We start from the raw sequence: 26,363 nt of genomic DNA, 5'->3' as shown, positions 1-26,363 counted from the left end.
TAGAAAACAGAGTGGGTCAAATTATACAATCACACCTGTGTAGTCGTGTGTACCCTCCTGAGTGCTGGACCTTGGCCCTCCTTTTGGTCAAATAACAATGGAGCTGTCTAGGTGATGGAATAAGCCCCTCTCAGGCCGTCCCTGCCTCTACATCCTCATGAGGCCTTGTCCACCCTCGAGTCAGAGTAACTGTATCCCAGATTAAGTCTTTCAATTAATGTCTGCTCAGTTGTTGTGTTTGGAGAGGTTGCCATATGACGTTTGGTCTTTTGCAGTATATTTTTACGATGTTTAATGTGACTCATTGCATTAGCTCAGTGAGAGAGAAAAAAATGAAAAACTGCTCATAGTAACTCACTAAGTAAGTGTTTTAGCTCATATATGATTCTCCACACTTTACAGCACCAGTTCTCATCATTCTTAAACGCACAGGAATCCCATGAGTTTCCAAAGGCTTACTCAAGCGCTGACATGCTGTGCACTTGGCCAAAGCATCAATGAATATGTTATGTATATGCATGCTTATCCTCCTACATGCAAACCCTCATTACGTTGGCCCCTACACACGGATTTGAGAAATGCCTCTCAATATCCAACTCGCCAAGGAAAGGGAGTCCACCTAATTGGCAAGGAAAAACGCACTACTACAGCCTGAAAGTATGCAGTCACTTTGAGCTGTTGAGATGGATTTTAAGCCATCACACAACCAATCCCTCCCTGCATTTGCCGATGTGAAATAGCCTGCTTACCTGTCAGTTGTAGTTTCCGCAGTGACAGTGATGAAACTGTTGAAGAGTTGATCATTTCTCCAGGACAAATTCCACCGGAAATTCCGACATTCAAATTGAATGCAAGCTCACAAAGTACAATAACATGCACTGTTTTCTGTAAAGCTTTGGTTTCAGAAATGTGCTTATTTTTGCAGCTCCAAAAAAAAAAAGTCATATATGTGTGTATATATATATATACACACATATATATATATACACATATATATATATGTATAAAGTTATATAAGTTAATTCTGTTTTATGAGTCATTTATTTACTGTTTTGTTTTTTGTTTTTCTTTTTTTTTCATCTTCATAAAAACTTCATTTCTTAATTTGACAGACAACTTTCCTACATGCATACAAAAAACCTTTCTTATGATCCAAAAAACCATGACATGTGGCATGTTCAAATTTTTGACTGTTACTGCCCTCGTTCCCTGTTACCTGCCCATAATAAATAATAAGCATAGAAACAAGGTTACCTGCTATTTCCAGGTAAATGAAGTGCAGGTTTTGTGCTGAAATATTGTGCGCAAAAGCACAACAACTTCCTAGTGAATTCCCCCCATATGTTTTGACATGTTCCTTAGTCTTGAATCAGAATAATGCATGCTTGAGAGCCACGGTGATGTTTGGAGTGAGAGTGGCAGTTCTGGAATGCTGACTCATACAGGTCTCCTCCTGATGGGCCCCTGAGAGGCCCCTGCAGCCCTTCCCCACCCTCATCTACCCTCATCTCCTCACAGGTAGAGATAATAATCTGAGGACTTTACCCCCATAATCTCTGTTCTCAGGTCAAGACTGACTCACTGGTGCACGTGATGCCCAATAATTTTAATACATGCAAGGAATGGGCACAGACAGACACGCACAGGAGATGAGATGATGAGTCCATCCAAAAATAGCCTTAGGAGCTCATTAAGAGCAAATAGTAATAATAAATTAAAGACACAGACCGTATACGCTATTTAGTGCTTACTCAAAGATCTATAACCACCACCTTAAGTAAGTTCCACTCATTAATGAAAGCATGTTGTTTTTTTACAAGACCCCCTTAAAGCAATCAACCTTTTTATGACAGGAAGAGCATGTTTTGGCCCTCTTTTTTTAGCCCAGACAAATAAAAACTCATCTAGAGAAACTATAATCCACTCATTGCACATGCAAGACCACTAATATTGAGGAACTATTCGTAAGTTTTCAATTATCTTGGAGATGAGAGGGCCAGACTGTGGCTCAGTTATAAAATCTAGTATAAATCTACCTTGTTGTCTACTGTGTGTCATACATAGAGTTTGGCATTAGCCTGTTGCTAAACTAACAGCTCTGTACTCTAATATGCTTAAAAACAAATTTTATGTATTTCTTTTTGTTCCTTTTTCTCTTTCTGTGGTTTTATTGTGTAAAATGATTGTGTAACGTGGCTTGAGTCATGGTTATTATAACTAAAATTAAAACCATAAAAACGTTTCGTTATTTGAAATAAAACTGTTAGCTGAAATAAAATAAGATTGATTTTATTTCAGCTAGTTGGCAAAAACATTTCACATTTTGAAACTTGATGTACTAAAATAACTAAAACTGAAATAAAATTAATTAAAGGGATACTCCACCCCAAAATGAAAATGTTGTCATTAATCACTTACCCCATGTCGTTCCAAACCTGTAAAAGCTTTGTTCATCTTCGGAACACAATTTAAGATATTTTGGATGAAAACCGGGAGGCTTGTGACTGTCCCATTGACTGCCAAGTAAATTACACTGTCAAGGTCCAGAAAAGTATGAAAAGCATCGTCAGAATAGTCCATTTGCCATTCCCAAAATGAAAATGTTGTCATTAATCACTTACCCCATGTCGTTCCAAACTATAGAGGAGACGAATTGTTGAATAAAGTCGTTTATTTTTTTTTTGCGTACAAAAAATATTCTCGTCTTGAAATATATTTTCATTTTAGGGTGGATTAACCCTTTAAAAACTATATAGACAATAAAAGAACAAAACAAAAAAAAATGTTGTAAAACTTTAAAATTAAAAGAAAACAAAAATAACGACTTTATTCAACAATTCGTCTCCTCTGCGTCACCATAGCGCCATTTTGGAGAGTATCCACTGAACATAAACTGCATATGCTGTCCTACTTGTCTGTGTCAGCTGCACCACACGGATACGCTGTTTTCGTTCAAATCAAAGCATAAATAAACATATCCGTGTGGCGCGGCTGACACACACGAGTAGAACAGTATACGCAGTTTACGTTCAGTGGATACTCTCCAAAATGGTGCTACGGGGGACTATAGAGGAGACGAATTGTTGAATAAAGTCGTTTATTTTTTTTTTGCGTACAAAAAATATTCTCGTCCTGAAATATATTTTCATTTTAGGGTGGATTAACCCTTTAAAAACTATATAGACAATAAAAGAACAAAACAAAAAAAAATGTTGTAAAACTTTAAAATTTAATGTATTAAAATTATATTTATTTTATTAAATTTTTTTTGGAATAGTGGCTTTGCACAAAAAGCCATCTTTGTATGTTGTATTATAGCCTCTGTTGACATGTTTGTCTTTCTTCTCTTCTGTCTTTGACTCCATAGCTCCTCACTTATTCTCAACCTTCCACACGCCGATACCTATCGACATGCGCCACCACGAGGGGAGGTACCATTACGAGCCACATCCTCTGCACCCCATGCATGGGTAAGTTTGTTAGCCACTTCAACATTCATTTTCCTTTCTTTGCACTGATGGAATCATCATTAATCAAGAAACAACCTGTTGAGTATATCTTCGATATAAAGCACACCGATTCAGAGCATGCTGTTGTCAGGTCTTGTCCAGTACATCTGTTTGTCTTCTGCCTGAAAGATTGTTCAGTTCTAGCTGTAGATGTGCAGCACATAGAAAGCAAACGTCCAAGTACTGAGAAACAAATGCCAGTGATTCAGTCAGTTTCATATCACAGACAAAATGAGTGTTTAGTACAAAGCTGATGGCATGTTGGCGTCTCATCCTTGTAGTATTTTATAGTTTTGGACAACATCTGTAAGTCTGACATTTACTGAAACGGTTTTGGCAGGTTTTGGCTTTTAAACCTGTAAATAATAAGAAAATATTTTGTCAGTTTTTATGTTGATTATGTTTGTAATAGGAAAAAAAAAAAATGTTATTTTAATATTACTGTATATATAAAATAGAAAATATGATAATTTTCATATATACAAAGACTAACATCAGTGCATCTGTGCATTTGCATTTAAAATCGCAGATTGGATAGCAATACATACAGCGAGCCCAGCGACACTAGAACAATTAATCACAAGAGCCGAAATAGTCCGAAAAAGAGAATTCCTGCCATCTCTTTATGTACTCTGGCTCCTTTGATGAATGTGACTTGGCCTTGACAGAGGCCCCCTAATTCGTCAAGACCTTGATTTAGCTGTCCTTTTCACTGCCTGTGTCCAATTCACCTAATTACATGTATATTGCACAGCAAATTAAGCACAATGTTATCTTTTGGAGGTGTATGGCAAGGGTCTGATTTAGGGATCGGACCCTAAAGCCACGACCCTACCACTTAAGATAGACATCTTTGCTACATGTAAAAGGAGTTGTAAGGGGTTTTCATAGGTAAATATTTGCAAAAATACCTCTGCATCGGTGGTAGGTTTTTTTTGTGTGTTTCTTTCAGTATGTTACAACACTATGTCAGTAGGTAGTGACTCACTTTAGGAGCGAGTCATTTATTCAACCCTTTTCAAACACACTGACTCATTCAGGACAAAACAAGTGAATGGCTTGAAGTGATTAATTGAGTAATTCTCTTAACCAATTCATTCAAACATACTGATTCACTGAAGACAGAAACAAGTGACTGTCTTAAAGAGTGATTCATTGAATTATTCTCTTAACCAATTTGTTCAAACACTGATTCATTCATAATGAAAGTGACTTTCTTGAAGAGTGATTAATTGAATTATTATCTTAACTTATACGTTCAAACACACTGATTCACCATTACAGGATTATTGCAATGTGTTGCTTGGAGACGTAGGTGGAACACAAATACAATGCCAGGGAATTAACTTCATAATTTATTGAATTGTCGTATAACAGTGGCAATTGTTTGACTTGTGACCTGCAGATTAAAATATTGGTTTCTGTATATTCAGATATGCTCAAACACACTTGCCAAAGAACCTTCCATAGCAATCAAACCTCTCCCCACAAGCGTAAATAGGAAAGAGTTAACAAATCTCGAAGATGAATGTCTAAATGTTTGTAGAGTATTTCAGCATGTAAACAGAGCAATTAGCATCTAGAATTTAGCTTTCCTTTCCCAGAACCTCAATGACAGCAGAGTGAATGAGTAAAACACATCCTCCCTTATTCACTTATTCATTTTCTTTTTAGAAAACAGATTCAGATTTCAGTGGTATTGAGAACCACCCAACATTTTTTTCAAACCAATGTACTAACAGAAACTTAATTAGTGTTTCTGTAGAGTGAGGGGAATTTTTGCACATATCTTTTGGTTTATGTGATGGTAATTGAGATTTTACACTCACACTTGGTTCATAGGTTTGCATATTTAAGTTAATACATGTTTGTAAGGTTTAGACATGCAGTACCTACTAGAGAGCATACCTCAAGTTTGGAAAAGGTTCCCACGACTCCCAGTGGCAGTTAACTGCTGTCTCTGTGGGATATGTGATTCATCTAAATCAAAACACCTGACCAGGAACACTGTTGAGATGTGTCATACTGATATTCTCTCTGGAGTCAGCAGGGAATATGCGTATTCTGGAGATTTCCACAGAAACTGCTTAATGTTTGCACATATTGTCAAAATACGAAAATGTTCGAGTTCACATACAAGAATTTCAAATGGAGTGATTGTGTTCTGCTACTATGGGCAGTTACCACCCATGGTGCAACGATGGAAGACTGCTAAAATGAAAGGTAGCTATTAAGAAGAAGCTCTCTAAATGCACCATGACATACCCTGTCTATGACTAAGGTCTCTTTAACCGTTCAAGTACCATCTTGTCAGAGAGAGGGCGTAACAACAAGACCTCAGTTATCATTCTTGTCAGTAGGGGCCCTCTTTTTCTTATCCCTTGACAGGTAAAGTTGTAAATAATGGCTTATTATTGAGGGTTCAAACACCCTGAGCAGTTTTCCTGATTTATTTATACGTTGACATGTTGTCTTGTCAATTTTGACTATCTGGCAATCACTGAGAAATGTGGGAATGTACCCAAAACTGGGTTAATTATGTTTTTGTATATTTAGGAGTTGTCTCTTGCTGTTGTTGACATACTTTCCCATAGTAGTACAATTATGGTGGGAAATGCTTCAAAACCACTGTAAATATTACTGCATTATAAATGTATGTTTTGTTTTTAATTGACATCTGTTGATCTTCAGATTGGGACACTGAAACCAGTGGTCACTATAATTACAACCGTGCTGACATTTTCTGAGGCCTTGCCATCTGTTGTGATACTCTTGTCAATGGTCAAGATGGCAACCAAAAGCAATGGCCAAGGATATAAATATGGCCGCAGATAACTCATCTTTGCTGGCAGTTTGCAAAATCATAGCACTATTGCAGGCGAATATTAATTTTGAGCACTTGCTCCAACCCCCCCTTCCACAAATGAGGGGGGAGGAGTTGGTGGTTTGTGTATGGCGAGTCTGTTTTCTTTCAGCTCCTCAAGAACAGAGACGTCTTTATGGCTATACTTTCAAGGAGGCTGATGGCAGAAAGTTGGCAACAGGACAAGCCTGGTAGTCTGCAGGCGTTTACAGGAAACTGAGCACGACTCAGGCTGGGTGCAGGTTAGCCTCCGAACAGAGATGGTATAAATGAGAGACTGAGATGAAGCCAGACTGTGCCAAGCATAATGCATCTGATACCCGCCGTTCAGACAGTCACTGTAGGCTTTGCTCACATCTCATTAAATCTACAAAAAACAGTTTATCCATTTTTGAAAAATGCATGTATTAAAGCAATGGTTTCAAACTCTGTCATCATTTACTCAGCCTCATGTCATTTTAAACCTGTATTCTTTCTTCTGTGCAATTGCAAGAGGAGATGTTAAGCAGAACGTGAGTGGTAATCAGGGCTGTAAACTACAAACATGACAAAAACACCAGGGCAATAACTTCTCTTCAGAATGTCTTAAGAAGTCATACATTTGCTTTGTGTGATAAACAGACACACATTTTATAACAAAAGTTATTTACTGAAAAAAAAACCCACAAAATAACCAATGATGTTAGGCATCATCACCGCCAACCGCTTTGCTCACATCTCATTAAATCTACAAAAAACAGTTTATCCATTTTTGAAAAATGCATGTATTAAAGCAATGGTTTCAAACTCTGTCATCATTTACTCAGCCTCATGTCATTTTAAACCTGTATTCTTTCTTCTGTGCAATTGCAAGAGGAGATGTTAAGCAGAACGTGAGTGGTAATCAGGGCTGTAAACTACAAACATGACAAAAACACCAGGGCAATAACTTCTCTTCAGAATGTCTTAAGAAGTCATAAATTTGCTTTGTGTGATAAACAGACACACATTTTATAACAAAAGTTATTTACTGAAAAAAACCCCCCACAAAATAACCAATGATGTTAGGCATCATCACCGCCAACTTAGTATTGATGTCATATTTTTAAATTCTGTTCCTCACTCAAAGCTTTTGGACAGCTCAAAAATGTTTAGAATGTAGTTATATTAACTACTTTTCTTTTATCATACTTGAATGGTGCTTTTAGTCCGTTTTTGCAGCTGGTCACCATTTGCTCTCATTGTATACCAAAGATTCAGCTTTCTTGGTTTGGAGAAACATGACGGTGAGTAGATGATGACAGAACTGTTACCTTAAGTATTTGGCACATAACTAAATACATTTTGATGGAGGCAATCTGTAATCCTCTTCATTCACATGTCAAACAAATCTAAATAACATACACTTTCATAGAAGAAACATCCCCCTTTCATTGAGGCAAAAGCTTTTTTTTCCTCTCCCGCTGAGTACGGTCTAATTTTCCTTGAAACAAAATGAATGCGTAGCTATAGTTGTAGCCTGCTTGCCATCAAATCCCCAGAAGAACCAACCATCCCCCCGCAATTTGCAGCCCGTGCGCAGAACACACCCTTGTGGAACGCAGGCTCTGATTCATACGCATGGTCATTTCCTCTCCCAGTGGAAAGTAAAGTAGTATGGGGACATAGACAGGTCTGCTTTATTTAACACTGTCTGACATCCCCTCTGTGTTCAAGATCACTCCATTTAAGGACTCAACTGCAACAAAAGAGCTCTCTGGGATGCTGGGTTATTATTGGTCAGTCACAGAATCAGCCAATCAGAATCAGTTTGACATCATGGTCCAGATCACATTTTTTGGGGTTTATTTTACAATAATTACTTTTTCTTTCAGGACCTTTGTGTAGCTCAGAGATTATGGTGATAGCAATGCCAAGGTCATGGGTTCGATTCCCAAGGAATGAATGAAGTGAAAAACTTTACAGCTTGAATGCAATATAAGGTGCTTTGGCTAAAAGCATCTGCCAAATGCGTAAATGTAAAAGAAGAACATCAGATTCTGATCTTGCTCTCGTCCAGTTGTTCAACCACTGTACACCAACATGTAGGTCATGGGTTCGATTCCCAAGGAATTCATGAATTGAAAAGAAACTACAGCTTGAATGCCGTGTAAGTTGCTTTGGTTAAAAGCATCTGCCAAATGCATAAATGTAAAAGTGGGACATCAGATTCTGTTCTTGCTATCATCCAGGTGTTCAACCACTGTACACTAACGTGAAGGTCATGGGTTCGATTCCCAAGGAGTTCATAAATTATAAAAATGGTATAGCTTGAATGTATGGAAGTCGCATTGGATAAAAGCATCTGCCAAATGCATGCATGTACTAGTAGGACAGCAGATTCTGATCTTGCTCTCGTCCAGGTGTTCAACCACTATACATTAACATGTAGTTGAGGGAACAACACACAAACATCTCTTCAAACATCTCTCTGATTCAGAAGATCAGACCGTGTGCTCTACTTTCATGAAATGTTAGAGTTACAGCTGCCTTCTGGCTGGTGTTTTTTGGACTGGCGTGCGGGCGGCGTAGATACCTGCCAAGACCTGACACATTTATATCCTCACCACGACCTGTGGGCTATCTGTGAACTTCTGCCCCACTATCTTGTTTTACACATCAGTTTCTTCAAACACTGTCTGAAAAATGGAGGGGAAGTATTAAGCAGTCTCATCATAACACTTCAGGCTTGTGTGTCTTCAGAGGTGTCCGTCCCACGCAGACATTACAACGACCATGTACTACAGCGTTCTCAGTCTGGACTTGTTCAATACCTCAGGCATAAAGGGAGGAGTAGTATGTCTACATTTGGGAGTCATGAAAAAAACATGACCAGTTTCACAGTTCACATTGAAGCCTGAAACCAGTCTGTAAAGGCCCTTTGACCCAGTTGATACTGTCAACTGAACCTGACCTAAAAATTGTTTGCCAGCAACTTCTGTCAAGAATGTAGAACTTGGCGAGTTGCACATTTTCTGATTTTAATGTATATATAAATTTGCTTCTCAGACAAACTTTTTTTTCTTTTTTTTTTAGATTTAGACATTTTGAATGCAAAACAAGACAAAATACAAAGTTTTGAAGTGTCTGATTTACCTTGGCAGTTTTTGATTTATTTTAATAAAAATTTTAATATGCAACATATTTCTAAATGAAACTGGAAAGAGATCTTGTGTGAAATTTGATTTTATTAATCACAAATTGATTGAATTGTGAAAAGTGGGCATTACATACCAAAAGGGAGCCAGACGACAGGGGGACATGGGCTGAAAAATTAAGAGGGATATGTGGCGTCATCTAAAAAGGAAAGTCAATGAATCATGAACCATAAAATCAGGACTATGCATTGAGGAAGTGAAATGGTCATTTTTGATTTCCTGATGACTATAATAATAAGTTCTGAGCTTGTTTTAAGTGAAATAATAAAGGTCTCTCTTTGACACATTGAAGAAGATTGTGATGGCATTAAGTATTTTTACGTGGCCTCAATACATGGGTTTACACAGAGGGTCCCTAATTACACTACACTTAAGCACTTAAACTATGTGGCAGCTTGTCTTTGTGTAAGAAACTAATTGAGGTCTTCTTTCTCTTTGTCTTTTGCCAGACCGCATGGATTAGCTGGCAGTCCAGTTATCTCTGATATCTCTTTTATCCGACTATCGCCTCACGCTGCAACTACCGGAGAATCACCCTTCAGCCCACCTCACCCGTATGTCAACCCACACATGGAGCACTACTTGCGATCAGTCCACAGCAGTCCCACGCTCTCCATGATCTCCGCAGCACGTGGACTGAGTCCTGCTGACGGTGAGTCTCATATTGTTCCCCATGTACCTGGGCGCTCTTGTCATTGACAAATACACTCACGTTCAATGTGATTTTTTTTTTTTTTTAAGATGAGATTACTACTTTTATTCAGAAATGTCACATTAAATCGGTCAAAACTGCCTGTACAGACATACAGTATAATGTTACAAAAGATTTAGATTTCAAATACTCTCTGCTGTTATTTTTAAATAATAAAGAAAAAATATATAATGATTTCCACAAAAATATTAAGCAGCTTAGTAGTGTTTAACATTGATGATAAGAAATGTTTTTTGAGCACCAAGTCAGCAGATCAGAATGAATTCTGAAGGATCATGTGACACTGAAGACTGGAGTAATGGCTGTTAAAAATACAGATTTGTATAAAATTGTAATAATATTTCGTAATGTTACTGTTTTACTGTATTTTTAATCAAGTAAATGTAGCCTTGTTCTACATAGGACTTCTCCTTCTCCTAAACATCTCATTTGTTTTTCATTTGAACATCTTACCAACCATCTTACCCACAAACAGTATGTTCATGAGTGTATGTTTAGCCAAAAATGTAAAATTTCATTTACATTTCATGTCTTTCTAAATCCATTTGATTTTCTTTTGTGAAACACAAAAACAGATGTTTCAAAAATGACTAAAAGCACCATAAAAGTAATGAATCATGATTTATGTGCTGTAATCTAAGTAATCTGAAGCCATTGTGTGGGGAAATACAGAAATTAAGCACTTTTACAATACAATTGTATTGTGCTTTTTGATGTTTTGGGTTCTTGACAGTTCCTGGAAACCATTTGGTTTCATTTTATGGAGTGAACATCCTATCTAGCATCTTGTTTTATGCTTGAAAGAAAAAAGAAAGTCACAGGTTTAGAATGGCATGAGGGTGAGTGGATTATAACATCTGGGACAGCCAAGGTATTTCTACAATGGCTTACTAAAAACATGCTTTTTTGTGATGCTACCTCCATGCTGTTAGATGCCAGTAGAAATCCAAGAGCCCTTTTGTATCACCCATTATACTGGCTGAAAGTGTGTTTTATGTTTGTGGGGGTATGTCTGGGAGAAGGAATAAAAACATTGGTAAGCGAAGAAAGAAAGCTAATGGTTCCACTCCTCCACAAACTGAAACACAACAGAAGCTCTCTACCATTGTTTATCTCCTTTAATGTGTCATGTATTTGGACATTAAGCATGCTAAAAACACTGGAGACCCGTTCTTATTTATGTAGGCCTGAATATGTAAATAGATGATAGTCAGAAAGAAAACAGTTTGCTGAACATTATCTACCTTGCCAAAAGCCTGGTCCTTTCAGCCTTGTTACTATAACAGGTTGAGATGAAAGATAAGTCACCAAGCACAAAGTCTTGGCAGTAATGGCTCTGCTTTCACACTTGCTTTCAGCAATGTGGAATAGATTGTGTTGGTGATTAAATGGCGGTAGAGATAATGGAAGGAGTTGAGCTTGAGTTAGTCTAAATAACAACTAAAAAGCCTCTTTCCCAACATTTCATATACACCTTGTTCCCAGCAGTTGACCAACATCTTCAAAGGTCTCGCATAAAAGGCATACAAGTGATTAATTCAATAATTTGCATAAAATTCCTTACTAATCTGAGTCAAAATTCGATTTTTTTCCCCCTCCTGCATTATACAGTCAACTAATTTCATGACAGTTGTGCAGAAGTCAATCCTGTTCTAATGTTTAACAGAAGGTCCATAAAGAAAACTGATGAAGATCGGTTGAGATGTCCCCTGCCCCAGAGCAGTGTTCTGACTGCTGATCTGCCTTCATCGGTCCACCGCCGTAGGGCTTTTTCAGCTCCGGCCTCTGCCGCACCCCTCCTCACTTCGATTCTGAGCCCCTCTAGGGACGCAGTTATACGATCCGGCGAGCGTGGAGAAAATAAACGGCCTTGTTCTGCCATGAATCCAGCACAAACACACGCCTGTTCTTTTTTAACCTCGCTAGGGCCTAATTGTTCCTGATAGAGCCGTTATGGTATGAATGGCCAAGCAGCAAGAATGAGGTGGAATCCCCCCCAATCCTGAGTGTCCCATAACTTAAGCAGCAAGGACGTGAACTGCTGTTATTTCTTCGTCGTAGGCAAGTGTTACGGAAATGGCATAGGAGGCACTAATGGTTATCTGACCTAGGCAGAAAGAAAAATAAACATATCCTTTGCATGTATTGCTTTTGACACCTTTAGTCTGGGGTTTACTAGGTGCTGGTGTTAACAAATTTACCCAAGTTCAGGCAAGGAGAAAGCACCACTTTTTACTTGTAAACATACTTCAAGATGTCTGCTGTAAACTATATATCTATATAATAGTTATTTTTTTAAACAGACTTTATTTTTTGTTCAGCAAGGTCAAAAAATTGATCAAATTTTTTAATTGATACTAAAGATTTCTATTTTAAATAAATGCTCTTCTTTTAAACTTTCTATTCATCGAAGAATCCTGAAAAAAAATGATTTTTTTAGTTTTCACAAAAATATAAGCAGCATGTTTTTTGAGCACCAGACTGAAGGCTTACGGCTGCTGCAAATTCAACTTTGCCATCAAAGGAATAAATAACATTTTAATTATATATTCAAAAAATATATATAGTTATTTTAAATTGTAACAACATTTCATAATATTTTTATTTTCTATCTTTTACTGTATTTGTACAGATTTTGCTTATTATATTATGTAAATGATTTATAAAATAAATGAAAAGGAAGTCATATTAATGTTAATATTTTAGTATTAATATTTAATATTTAGTTCTTTCAATGTTGTGAAACAATTTTCAACATTACACAGCATTTATAATAATATTTCCTATCTGAAGGTAACACTTACTGTTAATATTAGTTCAGCAACTCGCACAACTTGGCTTACAAGATGCTTCGTTTAATAATTCATGGCTAATCATTAACCAGACTATTTAAATAGTTTTATTCATTTGAATTTTTAAGGTATTAACCATTTTTAATGCTAAAAACAGAATAAAAAAAGTCTCAATTTTCTCATGTACTGTACAGTACTGTACATCTCTCAGTCATAAGCAGCTGTATAACATGTCTTAATACTGTATATGGCCATGTGACAAAACATTGTACAGGGGACGGTACATCAAGCTTCACCCTCCGCTCCCCATATGTGTGTATGCAAGGGTGTAACTTTGGTTTGAGAAGTGGGGGGGACACAAAATGGGGGAAAATGTTTCCGATTTGAATCCCATTTCCTGCTTTTACATACATTTATGGACTGTGGTGATACAAAATCCAGGAAATAATTAAGTTGATTATAATGATAAATTCTGCCAAAAATAATAGTAGGAAAATGCTGACAGAAAATGCGCGGTTTAAAGTGGACTCATTTTCATGGTACACAGAATGTTCTACATCAGTGGTTCCCAAACTTTTTAGAGTGGAGTACCCCCTGAGGCATTTACCATCCTTCAGCGTACCCCCTCTCTTCCACTTAGACTGCACCTTTTCCATTAAAGGACAATATTTGCCCCCTAAATGGACTTTACAGTGCATTTTTTATCTTTATAAATACGATATTAATAATGTTTTAAATAAAATAAAATGTTCAATAGAGTAGTAATAAGCAATGATGATAAAAAAGTGAAAAGTGAGTCTTTTAAATACTAAAAGCACCAGTAGGTGGCGGTAAGTCACTGTCTTAATGCGTAAGTCATCGAGTCATTCGTTCATTCAGTAACGAAGCAAGTGGCTGTATATATGAATGAATCATTGTATCATTGACTTTCACGACATCAGTGGTTCCCAAACTTTTTAGAGTGGAGTACCCCCTGAGGCATTTACCATCCTTCAGCGTACCCCCTCTCTTCCACTTAGACTGCACCTTTTCCATTAAAGGACAATATTTGCCCCCTAAATGGACTTTACAGTGCATTTTTTATCTTTATAAATACGATATTAATAATGTTTTAAATAAAATAAAATGTTCAATAGAGTAGTAATAAGCAATGATGATAAAAAAGTGAAACGAAGCAAGTGGCTGTATTTATGAATTAATCATTTTATCAATGACTTTCACGAACGATTTGTTCACGTAACACCGCAAAACCCCACGTACCCCCTCTGTCGCCTCACGTACCCCAGTTTGGGAACCACTGTTCTACATTAAATATTTAGCTAACAGTCTGAAGTTAACGTTAGCTCAGTCAGCGTTAGGCTAACATCTACAGGTGTAGGCAAAAAATATGATTATCCTGACCTGAGCTAATTTACTGAATCAACCAACTCACATCTCCTTTCTTTCTTTTCATCCATGATGACATTAAAGTCATCTGTTGCGGCTTCTGGCGTTTCATCGCTGACTGCCGCAATCGCGATACCCGCTCATTAGAACTTTATTAGAGTGTGCACGCAATGTTCCTGGATCCGCACGTCTGTGTCCTGCTCGGTCCTGCTCCTCCGTGACAATGATGGCGTGCGGTTAAAAAAAATCATAACAAATGAATTTGAAAGTGGGGGGGACACAAACGGGATTTTGAAAAGTGGGGGGGGCGGGCATGTCCCCCTGTCCCCAGTGGAAATCACGCCCTTGTGTGTATGAATCCTAAAATACGAAACTCTTCTCTTCTCTGTCTGAGCAGTGACCCACGAACACCTGAAGGAGCGGAGCTTGTTTGGCCTGCCCCCTCCCCCGCCAGGGGCCAACCCTTCAGAGTACTATCACCTCATCGCCAGTCACCGCAGCCCTTATGGAGACCTGCTCATGCCGACGGCGGCCGCAGCTGCTCATCTCCCTGACTACATGAGCCCAGTGGACAGTGAGTTACACACCCTGAGTACAGCACTAACCCAATCCATAATGTCACCTAAATGGTCAAAATGTGTCAGATTTTTTTTTTGTTTTTGTGCTGAAAGGCTTTCTAACCAATATACTACATCCATAATGTCACCTTCAAGGTCAAAATGTGTGAGATTTCTTTGTTTTTGTTCTGAAATGCTTTCTCCTGATCCATATGACAGCTTTAAGTAAGCCATGAGTTCCCAGGGTCCCAGACCGCAACTAAAATAGTCGCAAACGTGACAAAATACAAATTTGTGATAATAATGTCAAATATAATCGATATTAGCCACAGAGGGGAGAACTTTGTGTCAGTTTGTAGCCTAGTCAGATTTTGTCTTGTGGGGAGGCATCGGTTAACACTAATATAACTCTACATTTATGCTAGGCTTATGCTAATATCTTTTATATAGCAATGCATGAGAAAGCAAGATGTACTTGAATTGCGACATTTCGGAATGCACCAACACATAAAAACTGAATTAGTGTAGCCAGAATCGCTTGCGTTCACATATTTTCGTTGAGTATTTCTCTGGTTTTAAATCAGATGAAATACTAACATCTTTATATGGCAGCATGCAAATAAAGATATGTTTTTTTTTAAATACTCAATGATATTCTTTCTAATATAAAAAAAAAAATTAAACACTATTATGCTATTTAAATTTCCCAACAAAAAAGGCTTGTAAAAGTTTAATTCTATGAGCCAGTGGCTCCCATAGGGCTCAGTTTTTGAATATAGACCCCTGCTTCTCCAAAAATGTAAACACTGTGGTTTTGTGGTGATTTCAAAATATTGCTCTGTTGGTTTGAGTGGGCCAACATGTCAACTTCTAGCTCATCCAGTGGTGTTCTGAGCAGGACTACCTGTTTTCGAGCAGAAGCAGAGGGGGAGTGTATGGAAAACCTGTTTGGAAATAATCTTTATTCTTGGAGTTCTGTTTAGTATCACTGTAACTTCATATTAATCTAAAAAAAAAAGAATCTAACTTAAGCAAAAGTATCTAACTTAAAAGGACCCAGAGTAGACACAGCCAGTACCTGTGTTATTTTTGTATAATTGATATACTGTTATAGTTTGTGTAAATATTTTCAATGTTTTTCAATAGACTTTCAGTTTTCACATTAATTTTAGTTAGTTTTAGTCATTTTTTGTGTGTAAACTTTTGTAATATCAAATTTTGTTATAGTTTACATTTGTTTTTAATTCCAGACAAAAAAAATTTTTTTAATGATTTTAAATTTACTTTGAGTTAACGAAAATAACTGGGCAGTACAAGTAGGCTAGCTAACTAATTTGCTACGCTCTGCAAAAAAATTGTGCTAAACATCAATAGATACAATATTTTCACATCAAAGAACAAGTCTTTCAATCTTCACCTGTGTATAAAACATGACTCACATGGAAAGCGGCTGTAAACATGAGCCATCTCAACAATTTATGAGGCGTTTCTGTTATGGCTTCTAATTCAGATTGGACTGCAGGTGTGATGCATTATTATAAGTAACATTCGACTTCCCTCAAACCTCACCTTAAAAGGGAAATACAATGTTTAGATGGAGACAGATTTTTTTTTACCATGGCTGTAATGCCAGGACTTTCATCTCTGCTTTTTTGTTTTCAAGGATGTGTTATGGCAGCTATGTACCCCCTCCTGCTTCTTTGTAATGTGATCCAATTAGTCATGTAATGGACGGGTGTATGCTCTTGATCTTGTAAGGTCCCGATTATGCCTGGCTTAATAATGTGGCTTTGTTAAAAGATGCCCAGAGGGTCGCTATTGCATGTTGTTGCGTAATCTATAGGGGTAAACCAGGGCGAGCAGGTTGCAGGTCTTGTGGTGCCAAGCAGGTTTTCGGCTCTCATCCAGAGTTTCAAGGAGAAATACAGTGTTGTGAATGGGTAACACTGTGAGAGAGAATGAAGGGGAAGTCAGTGTAGGGTATCTGCTCAGGAAACTTGCGATTGTAAATAATCAAGCTGGCACACACTCTTGCTTTGAACCAGTCCAGCCACCCACAGTAACTCTTAGTGCCACAAATCCACGCACCCTCTCAAATCGCATGTCCCAATTACTTCCAATCACTAATCAAACACGATTCTCTGCGTTTTTATGACCGTAATGAGTCGGTCATGATAGTTCCTGCATTTCTAACCACTAACGCTGGCCGCCACGGAGCTGACTGCCCACAGTTTGTGTAGTGAGGCTTGTTAGCTCAACAGCGCAGGGCTTTCTCCTTCCCGGCTCGAGTCTTTGGCCTTCTCCTCTGCCTAGCTTGATGTGGTCTCACTCTGGGCACTCAGGTGTTCACAGCTCTCCACACTAACCCACAGACACAGGGCTTTCATTGATGGCCGGTGTCAGCTCATGGTGCGGTGGCATAAAGCAAGCCCTTCAGTAGAGCGAAGCCCTGATAAATATGCATTGCAGGGCTTAGCGTTTGTCTTGGAATGGTGTGGCGATAAAATTTGTATGCGTATTTAAAAATCAATTTATGTTCTAATAAATTCAGCAGACCCACCACAAGAGTCAGTGTTCAGCATGCACAAAGTGGCCCTCTTGTTTTTCCCTTCATGATTGCCATTTGCCCATTAGCTGACTTGGAGAGAGAAGGTTCAGGTTTTCCTGTAAATGGTGATCGTTGTTGTAAAAAATGAGAAATGTGCACATGGAAAATCTGTCCGGCTTGACATTAGAGCCAACATGTGCAGTACTGTAAATTTATTTGGACATTTGGCAGTTTTACATGCACTACTGGGTCAAACTGAGACGTTAACTGGAGTCATGCGACATTGAATAGGTTGTTATAGACTTCAATGTACGACAAAATAAGCATTCTGACATTTCATATAGCTGTAAAGGTCACGATTACTACAAACTCCTATATATGAAGAGTTTATTTGCAAAAACAGATAACTCCGTTTTCTTTTAATTTTCAAAAATCATGTTTTTTATTGTTATCATGTTTTCATTGTGTTTTATTGTGTTAGTTAGATGTATTTTTAAGTAATTTTTACTTAATCAAAATAACCCAAATGCAGTTTGACTGAGATTAATTGGAATGCACAATGAAAAAAAATTATTTTTGAAAATAGTTAAAAACAGAGTTATCTGTTTTTGCAAATGAGAGATATCTGTTTTTGTAAATAAACTCTCTATATATATATATATATATATATATATATATAGAGAGAGAGAGAGAGAGAGAGAGAGAGAGAGAGAGAGTATATGTAAACACACACATATGAATTGTAACTACATGAGTGAAATTATTTTTTTTAAATGATCAAATCTCAGCATTTGTTACGCTATGTGTTTTTATTATTTTATTTTATTGTTTGTATTTTTATTTTGCAATTATTTTTTATAATTGTTATTATATTAATATATAGTTAAAATATAATAAAATAATTCTAAAATAATATTTTAAACAGATAGATAGATAGACAGACAGATATATTTTTATTTATATTTATTTATTATTGTTCAGTTATTTCACTTTAATTGTATAGAAAAGGACCTATACATTGCCATTAGAGTAAAATTACTGAACCTAAACATAGCAGCCTGATAAAAATGCTAATTTTAGACGAAAATTTCAGATGGCACTTAGAGGCTTTTGCATCTGAACTCTTCATATATATATATATGTTTACGTATATATATATATAATGAAGTGAATGCTGATATGTTTCACTCATGCAGTAGCTCACATGCACAGACTTTGGTGCTGATAGCAGTAATTAAAACAAATCTCTCATCATTAAATATGCTTAGCACGTAACCCCACATCAGTCATCTATAACTATAAATGTAAGAGTAAACTCTTAAGACATAAGAATGATGGATCATCACCCCGTCTTGAATTTAAACCCCAAAAGCTTTGAATACATGTAGCTCACTCCTGCGGATCACTGCTCCTCCTGGCAGCGATGTGAACGCCAAGTGCATTTGCCCGAACAGGCCCCAAAATAACAAATAGCAGCAAACAATGAAAGGAGTCGGCGTCGGCTATGAGTGCACGTCTTGCTTAAACGCTCCATTGCTGTGCCAAGTGCATGTGCATGCCAATGCCGTGCACTTAAGATGTTAATTATGGTCTCCGCCTGACAGGGCGACACGCCGATTGAAAACACAGTCGCCACTAAAACCAACACAGCCGCATTTCCCCATCACACCCAGACGGGATTTTACTCAATGGGCACGTTCCTTAGGCCCTCTTTGTGTACTTTAAGTGAATCTATTGCGCATGCAATGTTATGAGAAGTCTCACTCGATGCTTCTCAATGGGTGAGATGGGAAATGCTGGCTGGATGGATGAACACGTGAATAAATAAATCACCACAGCCTCCGGCTCACAGCCAGACTCTGCCTGATACTCAAAACAGCAGGATAATAGGTTGAACAGACCTCTGTTTCAATTCAGCTCTGCTTCTCCTCTCTGTGTTGAAGTGAAGAGGTCTGCAGCCTCTAATTGAGTTGCTTACACTGGAATGCTTTAAGATTATGAATGGAAAGAGGAGGAAAACAAATGCTGAACTCATTTGTGTGGCATAGCCAGCGGGGAACTGTTTAAGGTCCCGTGATAATAGGTGCTGCCAAAGCAAACGTCTGCTGTCCGACTACAGGCAGGACTGTTTGGGAGCAGAGGTTTTTTTGGTGTAAAGGGAGGGAGTCTAGTCACTACTGCAGCTCAGGCCAACATGCTCACACATACACAACAGACACTAACACGGGGGCTGCTGCTGTACATATACATACACTATATACAGTATATATAAATTACATTTTCAAATATATTTAAATAGAAAACAGTCGTTTTAAACTGTAATCATATTTCACAATATTACTAGTTCACTAATCCCTGGTGAGCATAAGAGAGGCTTCTTTCAAAAACATTAAAAAATCTTACCAACCCTAAACTGTTGAACTGTAGTATATTGCATAATTGAATTATTTATTGCAGAATATTTTTTCAGTACTTTTATTTAGGTATTTATCTATTATGATTAGTTGCACTGTATTATTTGCACGATATACTTTTTTTTATTGATCCCCAAACGGAAATTAAAGAAGAGAAGGAACATAAGAATAACACCTTCCAAATAAATTTTTCTGGCATCCCAATAAAAACATCAGAGCAGATGCCTAATATAATTGCCCCTTTTGTAAGCGCCTGTAATTATAAAGCCGTATATCAGGCCAGATCCTCAATTAGAAGCACCTCCTCCTACCCACCATTCCCCATCCCACAGGGTCGACAGGACTGCCTGAGCCAGCCTCTGCCACCACCACCTCACAGCACTGCACATCTGGTTTAGCGCTCTCCCAGAAACCTGTGCACCCCTAAATTAGAGACACTGCCTATAAAAACAAACCATTGCAGAGTGTGTGGGACTCAGCAGCTGAGGGAAGGCCAGGCACTGCTACCCCCTGCTGTTCTCTTCAGTCTGTGGGCAGCGGCCTGCTAAGTGCTGCCACACGTCGTCCTATCAACGTGGCAGTCACTCAGCAAACTCTGCACGTTCTTAGACAAAATCTATTAGGGTTTTTAGATAAATATGTTTAGATTTTTTAGGTATAACTCTATTAAGAGGCATTCTGTGTGTGTGTGTGTGTGTGTGCATGTTTATGTGGTTTATGAGGACACAAATTTGTATAATAACATGGGTATGACATAGGTATTACAACGAGAAGGTGATTTATGAGGACATTTTCAGTGTCCCCGTAATTCAAAAGGCTTATAAATAATTCAGAATTAGTTTTTTTGAAAATCTAAAATGCAGAAAGTTTCCTGTGAGGGGTAGGTTTAGGGGTAGGGTTGGTATAGGGCAATAGAAAATACGGTTTGTACAGTATAAAAACCATTACGCCTATGGAGAGTCCCCATAAACCAAAAAAACAAACCTGTATGTGTGTGTGTGTGTGTGTGTGTGTTTTTTAATACTAAATGACAACCAAAATGAAAAGCAAAATTCAAGTTACTTGACTTCTGTCATCCTGTGGTTTGCTGTCTGACCCCAGGCACGCAAACTATTGCTGCTCCTCTCCAAACACTAAATTAAACTATTTTTTATTATGTGGCTGAAACAAAAAACAGAATTGTGAGATATAAACTCAATATTGCAAGATTTAAACTCGGAATTTCAAAAAAAGAGTTTATATCTTACAGTTTTGACTTTTATCCTAAGAATTGCTCGTTAATATTTCTCAATTCTGAGTTGTTATCTCGCAGTTATGAGTTGTTATGAGAACAAAAGAATTGTGAGATCTAAACCCAAAATTGTGAGGGAAAAAAATTCATGTTTGTGAGATAAAATATTGACATTGCCTTTTGCTTTTTTTTATTCTGTGGCAGAAATGGGCTTCAGTACAAAGGTGATGTGTGTAATTTCTGTGTAAAATACTTTCTCCTCCCAGTTTAATATGCAGAGACTTCTATAAGCAAGCGATTCAAAGGCTAGTTCTTGAGGAAAGTGTAAGAGATTCCATCTCATACTACTTGTTCATCAGTCATCAATGCAAGTTAAGTGCATTGAATTATGGGATACAGTATTCCACAAAGTAAGCTCTGTTGTATATTTTTCATGCTCATTTTGACATGTAGTTGGTGTTTTGAATATCCCACACATACAAGAAATTTGCATACTGTATAGTAAACCTACTATATACTTAAACAGTAGTAGTTTGTAGTATATATACTATATACTTAAATAAGAGTAGTATGGTAACATGCTATTTTGAACATAGCCAGTCATTATTTTTTTGATGTAGCGGTGCAGAAATTGCGCGTTTCACCTTTGAATGAAGCACTGAATGTGCATACAGGCATTTGGATCAAATGTCAAAATCTCACTTTTTTTATATATATATTTGTGTAACAACCTATAATAGTTGCTGTTTGCAGGGTACATCAAAACAATTTCTTAAAGAATGGCAGGGGGAGTAATTAACTGGTTGGAGGTTGTAGATTTGTGAGAGTTTGACAGGCGTCTGTTTGAAATGTCAGTGGAGGGTTTTTTGTGAGGTGCTTGTGTTTGTGTGTAGTTTAATGGAGCCATTACATGTTTCCTGTTGTAGCACCTTTGCTGATGCCCCCCTGGAGGGCAAAAAGCCTCCTTGCCCGAATGCTGTTCTCTGTCCTCTTACACCAGGCCTAATGCACAGCACCTGTTTACTACAGCGCTGGGCACGTGTACATGGAAACACGGCCTTTGGATAGACACTCACTTGAAACTGAAATGTAAAAGATCAATTCTACAGTTTATACATTTTTTGGAAATTTTATATTTCTCTTTAAAAGGTTAGTCAAGATTTCTACCTCCAAAATGTCACAATGTGGTATTTTTGAGGTAATTTAGTCATTTTTTCCCCTAAAATTACCAGGTGGGATATATATGTGGGATACGGTTGTGATGATTTGTAATTTAGTTTCAATAAATTATATATATATAAATATCTGCATAGAACATTGAACTTGAAACTCTTCACTTTTATTTCAAGTGGTTGTGAACTCTATATATATATATATATATACTGTATATACATAAATATCACAGTTTTTTTCTGTATTTCTTAGTAAATAAATGCAGCCTTGGTGAACAAAAGCATTAATATTATTATTCTTGGGTCTTTAATAAACTTTATATATATAATTACCAGAGAAAAGCCATTGCTAAAGCATCTTTTCAGCATTCCACACTTTATTTGCTTGCTTATTTGCCTTATTTTACTTTCAGATCAGTGTTGTTAAACAGTATCTGTTTGGCATTCTGCTGAACAACCCATTGGCTGAGATTGGTATGATAAACTGATAAATTATTCATAGTGATTTGTATGCAAGGCAGCATAGTAGTGGTGCTGGAGATAAAGAGAATTGAATGTCCCACACAGATCTCTTTAAGGTGAGAGTGAAAAAAGTGTCTTTTCTCTGCAGTGTCCCGTTTCCCCAGTCCCAGACTGACGCCGAGGTTGAGCAGGAAGCGAGCGCTGTCCATCTCTCCAGTCTCGGATGCCAGCATCGACCTGCAGACCATGATCCGCACCTCGCCCAACTCTCTGGTGGCCTACATCAATAACTCCCGCTCCAGCTCGGCTGCCAGCAGCTCTTACGGCCACCTCTCCGTTGGGGCCATCAGGTACAGGAATGCCCATCTGTGTTGATTTTTCTTGTAAATGTTTTTGCAGGTTGCCCATTGTTTGAACTAACACAAAATGTGACTTTTTTCCTTCTTCACGTCTCAGTCCCTCCTTTACGTTCCCACATCCTATCACACCGGTTGCATACCACCAGCTGCTGTCCCAACAGAGAGGTCTAAATGCGTTTGGACACACTCCCCCTCTCCTACAGCCTTCTCCGTCCCTCAGCACCAGGCAGACACTGGTGGCAGCAGCTGCTCTGACCAACAACAACAGCACCGACACAAACACAGAGTCCAGCCAGGTGATTTTACAGAGATTTATGGTTTCTATACATATACATCTAGACTCAAGGTTCCTAAGGTATTGAGAAACCTGGAAATTGTATAATATAGTTTATTAAGTTTGTTTGTTTTATGGAAATTTTTGCAAGTATGCATTAAATTGATTAAAAGAGGCAGTAATCATGCGAAGAAGTTGAACATGCATATTGTTTCACTACAATATTAAGCAGCACAACTGTTTTCAACATTGATAATAGTAATTGTTATTAATAATAATAATAATCTAAACATTTCTTGAGCAGCAAATCAGCATATTAGAATGATTTCTGAAGGATCATGTGACCTTTAAAACTGGAGTAAAATTCAACTTTGCCATCACAGCAATAAATGACATTTTAAAATATATTAACATAGAAAACAGTTATTTCAAATTTGAATAATTTCACAATATTACTGTTTTGACTCTATTTTTGATCAAATAAATGCAACCTTGGTGAACATAAGAAACACCTTTCAAAAACATTTAAATAAACGTACCATCCACATACATTTGAACAGTATTGTATAATGTTTAAGGATGTGTGAATAAATAGTAATTCTTTCTGATACAGCTAGACTTATTATTTTCATGTTATGGCCAATAACCAATAATTGCCAAAATGATAATTTTATACTAGTTTTTCAAAATAAATAAAAAATTAAATACTGTATTCATGTTGACATTTTCAGCTTTTTTTAAGAATAAGTGTTAAATGGTGGCAAAGATGGATAGCATGGATATAGTGTTCCAACAGCACTAACCAACATAAACAAACCTAAAAATTCATGCTAATCTGAACTGATCTTTTCATTCATCCCCATTTTTCCCCAACTCTGTGTAATGCTCATCGACCAAGAGCTGCTGTCACTTCCATGTAAACAGAGTGGCCATCCAGAATATAAACTTCCTCTGACCTACTCTCAGTCGGTCCAGACACTCTCCAAATCAGTTTTCATTCCGGCTTTATTGCTGATCTCCAAAACACACACACGCACTATAGTTATGAGAAACACATTTCCCACACTTTTGAGCAAACCATGTCAGGGTTATTGAGTTATAGAAAACATGGGCCTCTGCCATACTGTAGTGGTTGGGAGGAAAGGCACCACTTCAACGCAGAGCCTGCGTGTTGAGAGAGACTGTCTGTTGAATTATGAATCCATCTGAGGATCAAAGTCTGTAGCTGCTCTCTGGGCATAATAATTTCTTCCTTTTCATATTTCCATCTGACAGATGCTCATAGTGCAGTCTAAACTGTTTAGTCTCTGCGGCGAGTTGCTTTGTGAAATATGGCATCTGGAGCATGGTGCCTTTGTAGGCGTGAAATCACCACTCATGCCAGCAGCCAAACCATCGACATGGTGGCTCCAATGTCTCTTCCCTTGTTCTCTTGTAGAATGCTGGTGGAGACCCGGCTGTCAGCAGCACGGTCAACCCTTTGATCTTCAAGAGGTCAAAGGTGAAGATTGAAGCAGATGGACCCCACCCCATCTCACCTGGTTCTCAGGTTTGTGGAATCTTATCTACTGTCACTTTAGGTCACATTAAGGTTTTTAAGCTTCAAAATGGACTCGAAAGAACCATTAAAGTGTCGTAGAAATGGTCTATACGATTTTTACTCTATTCCTCAAGTCATTTGAAGCCAAATGATAGCTATGTATGTAGCTATAGTCCAATAGTAGAGAGTGTGTCTCGGGGTTCTGGTGCTGTAAGGTCAAGGTGCTGTCTGGTCTAGGGTTTATAACAGTCCATCAAAGAATACTTCAGAATGACCATGGCACTCTTGTGAATTAAAAAGCCTTTATTAGCAAATGGCTACATCCAATAAATCTAAAAACTCTTTAAAAAAACTTTAGGAAAAGTTTTTAGATTTCTTGGATGTAGCCATTTGCTAATAAAGGCTTTTTAATTCACAAGAGTGCCATGGTCATTCTGAAGTATTCTTTGATGGACACCTACATTTAAGTTGTTGTTCACTGAAAATCTCCATGAACAAATTGTTATTTGAGTCAGTTTTCTTTCAATAAATCATTGAGATAACATTGCATTTCTGACCAGTGTTGTTGTTGTTCAGTATATTATACATTTTGTTGATTGAAATTAAATCAGATTTTAAAATGATTAACTAAATTAAATATAAAAAAAATAAATGTAAATTTAAACTAATTGGCAAATAACCAAGATAAATTTGTACTAAAATTACTCAAATAGAATTTAAAATGAATTAACGCTAAATAGAAATATTAAAAACGGAAAATATAAAAATAAAAGCTAAGTATACAAAATATTAATAAATGCTGAAATAGTATATAAATAATACTAAAATAACAGAAGTCTGAGTTATGAGGTGGGCATCTGTCATAACTTCATAAAGACCCAGCTATATATACAGATGTGGCCATTGAAAATGCGCGCTCAGAGGGAAAGGATCACATGTGACCACGGTGTGGCACACAGGACCACAGGGAATGCTCTAACACAGGAAAGACATGATCAGTAAGGGCAGTCACGTAACGTACTGTACTGAAGCAGCAGAGCACAATTAACATGGGCAAGCTGTAGTCTACTAAAGTTTATTGCATGCACTGTGCAAAGGCCAATAAAATATTCATGATTCTGTTATCAATAGTATTTATCATGACGTAAAAGTCGCTTTCCCATAAAAGTATTACTCTACAGCGCTTATTTTTATGTCTGCATCATCTAAAATCACCATCTAAAACTTAGCTTAATGTGGTTAACCACTACGACTCGAAAACCAACATACAGTACTTTTTCTCTTATTTACACTAAGAGAACAAACAAATTAACAAAAGAATGGTTTTTTTCAACCACGAGAGTGGCTTAGTTAGTAAGTACAGGTTAG

General features: G+C 37.4%; 1 protein-coding gene across 1 annotated transcript in view; it reads left to right on the top strand.

Annotated features, from left to right (window-relative positions):
* The window catches only part of LOC107597558 (zinc finger protein GLI2-like), an 87,632-nt gene that overhangs the window by 46,991 nt on the left and 14,278 nt on the right, over positions 1–26,363 (top strand). Inside the window, exons 3-8 of the mRNA XM_016288689.1 lie at positions 3,368–3,470; positions 9,998–10,200; positions 14,836–15,012; positions 22,971–23,172; positions 23,279–23,477; positions 24,894–25,004. Of these exons, the coding sequence (XP_016144175.1) occupies positions 3,368–3,470; positions 9,998–10,200; positions 14,836–15,012; positions 22,971–23,172; positions 23,279–23,477; positions 24,894–25,004 (995 nt within the window). The remainder of the gene's footprint in view (positions 1–3,367; positions 3,471–9,997; positions 10,201–14,835; positions 15,013–22,970; positions 23,173–23,278; positions 23,478–24,893; positions 25,005–26,363) is intronic.

The sequence above is a fragment of the Sinocyclocheilus grahami genome, unplaced genomic scaffold, assembly GCF_001515645.1.
Source record: "Sinocyclocheilus grahami isolate Dianchi unplaced genomic scaffold, SAMN03320097.WGS_v1.1 scaffold233.1, whole genome shotgun sequence".
NCBI classification, from domain to species: Eukaryota; Metazoa; Chordata; class Actinopteri; order Cypriniformes; family Cyprinidae; genus Sinocyclocheilus; species Sinocyclocheilus grahami.
This window is presented reverse-complemented; position numbering and strand designations above follow the sequence as displayed.